This window comes from Onychostruthus taczanowskii, unplaced genomic scaffold (genome assembly GCF_017590055.1).
Source record: "Onychostruthus taczanowskii isolate IOZ18803 unplaced genomic scaffold, ASM1759005v1 scaffold257, whole genome shotgun sequence".
Taxonomy (NCBI): Eukaryota; Metazoa; Chordata; class Aves; order Passeriformes; family Passeridae; genus Onychostruthus; species Onychostruthus taczanowskii.
The window spans coordinates 14,940-16,863 of NW_024499873.1; the positions used below are offsets into that span (position 1 = coordinate 14,940).

The window sequence follows — 1,924 nt, forward strand, 5'->3', positions numbered from 1 at the left end:
CGGCCCCGCCCCCGCTCCCGCGGCTGCCGCCTGGCCTGACCCCCGTGACCCCTGACCCCTCCGTGACCTCTGACCCCTGTGTGACCCCTCTGTGTGACCCTTGTGTCACTCCTCTGGGACCTGTGGCCCCTCTGTGACCCGCTGACCTCTCGTGGTGGCCTCAGCCTCAGGGACCTCCTGCTGACCTCTGACCTCTGCTCTCCTCTGGGGGCTTCGGTGCTGACCTCTGACCTCTGCCCCCCTCAGGCCTGTGCTGACCTTTGACCTCTCCCCCCCTCCCGGGCCGTGACCTTTGCACTGTGACCCCCGTGGCCACCCCAGGGACCCCCTGACCTGTGCCCGGTGACCTTTGACCCCCGGAGCGCAGCTTTAATAAAGGGGCGGTGCTCCCGTTGTGTCCCCGCTGTCCCTGGAGTCCCAGTGACGTGTGGGGGGGGCGGGGTCCCCGAGGCCGCCATCTTGAACGGGACCCCCCAAAAAAAGCGCGGGGAGGACGCCCCCCCCAACATGGCGGCGCCCGTGCTGGCTGCGCGCTCTGACTGGCTGAGCGCCCGAGCCGGCCCGGCGGCCGATTGGTCGGGTGGGATCACGTGGGCGGCGGAAAGGCCCGGGCGGTTACCGGGGAAACGGGGGCTGGGCAAAGGGGCGGTGCCGTCACGTGAGCGGCGCGAGGCCGGCGGCGGCTTCCGGTGGGAGCCGGGACCGAACTGGGAGCGAACTGGGAGCGAACTGGGAGCGAACTGGGACCGAACTGGGGTAACTGGGAGCGAACTGGGGTAACTGGGAGCGAACTGGGGGAACTGGGAGGTTCCGGGGGCTCCTGGGGGGCCTCTGGGGGTCCCGGTGCTGACCGTGTCCCTGTCCCTGTCCCTGTGATTATCTCCCTGTCCCCCTGTCCCCATCCCTGTGTCCCTGTCCCCGTCATTGTCCCCGTGTCCCCGTCCCCTATCCCCTGTCCCCATGTCCCTGTCCCTGTCATTGTCTCTCTGTCCCTGTCCCCTGTCCCCGTATCCCTGTCCCCATCCCTGTGTTCCTGTCCTTGTCCCCATGTCCCTGTCCCTGTCCCCGTGTCCCCCTGTCCCCATGTCCCTGTCCCCGTGTACCCGTGTCCCTGTCCCTGTCCCCGTGTCCCTGTCCCCATGTCCCTGTCCCCGTGTCCCTGTCCCCGTGTCCCTGTCCCCCCCTGTCCCCGTGTACCCGTGTCCCTGTCCCTGTCCCCGTGTCCCTGTCCCCATGTCCCTGTCCCCGTGTCCCTGTCCCCGTGTCCCTGTCCCTGTCCCCATGTCCCTGTCCCCATGTCCCTGTCCCTGTCCCTGTCCCTGTCCCCCTGTCCCTGTCCCTGTCCCTGTCCCTGTCCCAGCCATGCCGCTGCCCGTGGCGCTCCAGTCCCGCCTGGCCAAGCGGGGGCTGCTCAAGCACGTGGAGCCCGGTGAGGGGGCGGGGCCGGGACTAAGCGGTGGGTGGGGCTGTGTGGGTGGGCGTGGCCTCAGTGACCCCGCCCCCGGACCCAGAGTTCATTGTGGGGGCGGGGTTAGGCCAATGGGCGGGGTTATGAGCAGTGGGTGGGGTTGGGGAGCAGTGGGTGGGGTTAGGGAGAAATGGGCGGGGTTGGGGGGCAGTGGGCGGAGTTAAGGGCCCTTAGTTAAAGAGTGGGTGGGGTCTGGGATGGTGGGCGTGTCAGTGGGTGTGTCAGTGCCAGGCAGTGGGCGGAGCCAGGCTGACACCCCGCCCAGAGCCCGAGGAGATAATAACTGAGGATTGGGGCAGTGGATGTGGCAGGGCGGGGCAGTGAGTGTGGCAGGGCGGGGCAGTGGGTGTGGCAGGGCGGGGCAGTGGGTGTGGCAGGGCGGGGTAGTGGGTGTGGCAGGGCGGGGCAGTGGGTGTGGCAGGGCGGGGCAGGGAGGGGGGCAGTGGGCGGGGCCGG

The 1,924-nt window shown here is 69.4% G+C and overlaps 1 protein-coding gene across 1 annotated transcript in view; it reads right to left on the reverse strand.

Moving 5' to 3' along the window:
• LOC121337215 (5-aminolevulinate synthase, erythroid-specific, mitochondrial-like) overlaps positions 1 to 1,379 on the reverse strand; it is a gene marked incomplete at its 3' end in the record, with an annotated part of 16,315 nt that extends 14,936 nt beyond the window's left edge. Inside the window, exons 1-2 of the mRNA XM_041407167.1 lie at positions 1,360 to 1,379; positions 334 to 744 (exon numbers count right to left, since the gene is read on the reverse strand). Coding sequence (XP_041263101.1) covers positions 334 to 744; positions 1,360 to 1,364 — 416 coding nt within the window. The remainder of the gene's footprint in view (positions 1 to 333; positions 745 to 1,359) is intronic.
• Between the last annotated feature and the right edge of the window lie 545 nt (positions 1,380 to 1,924).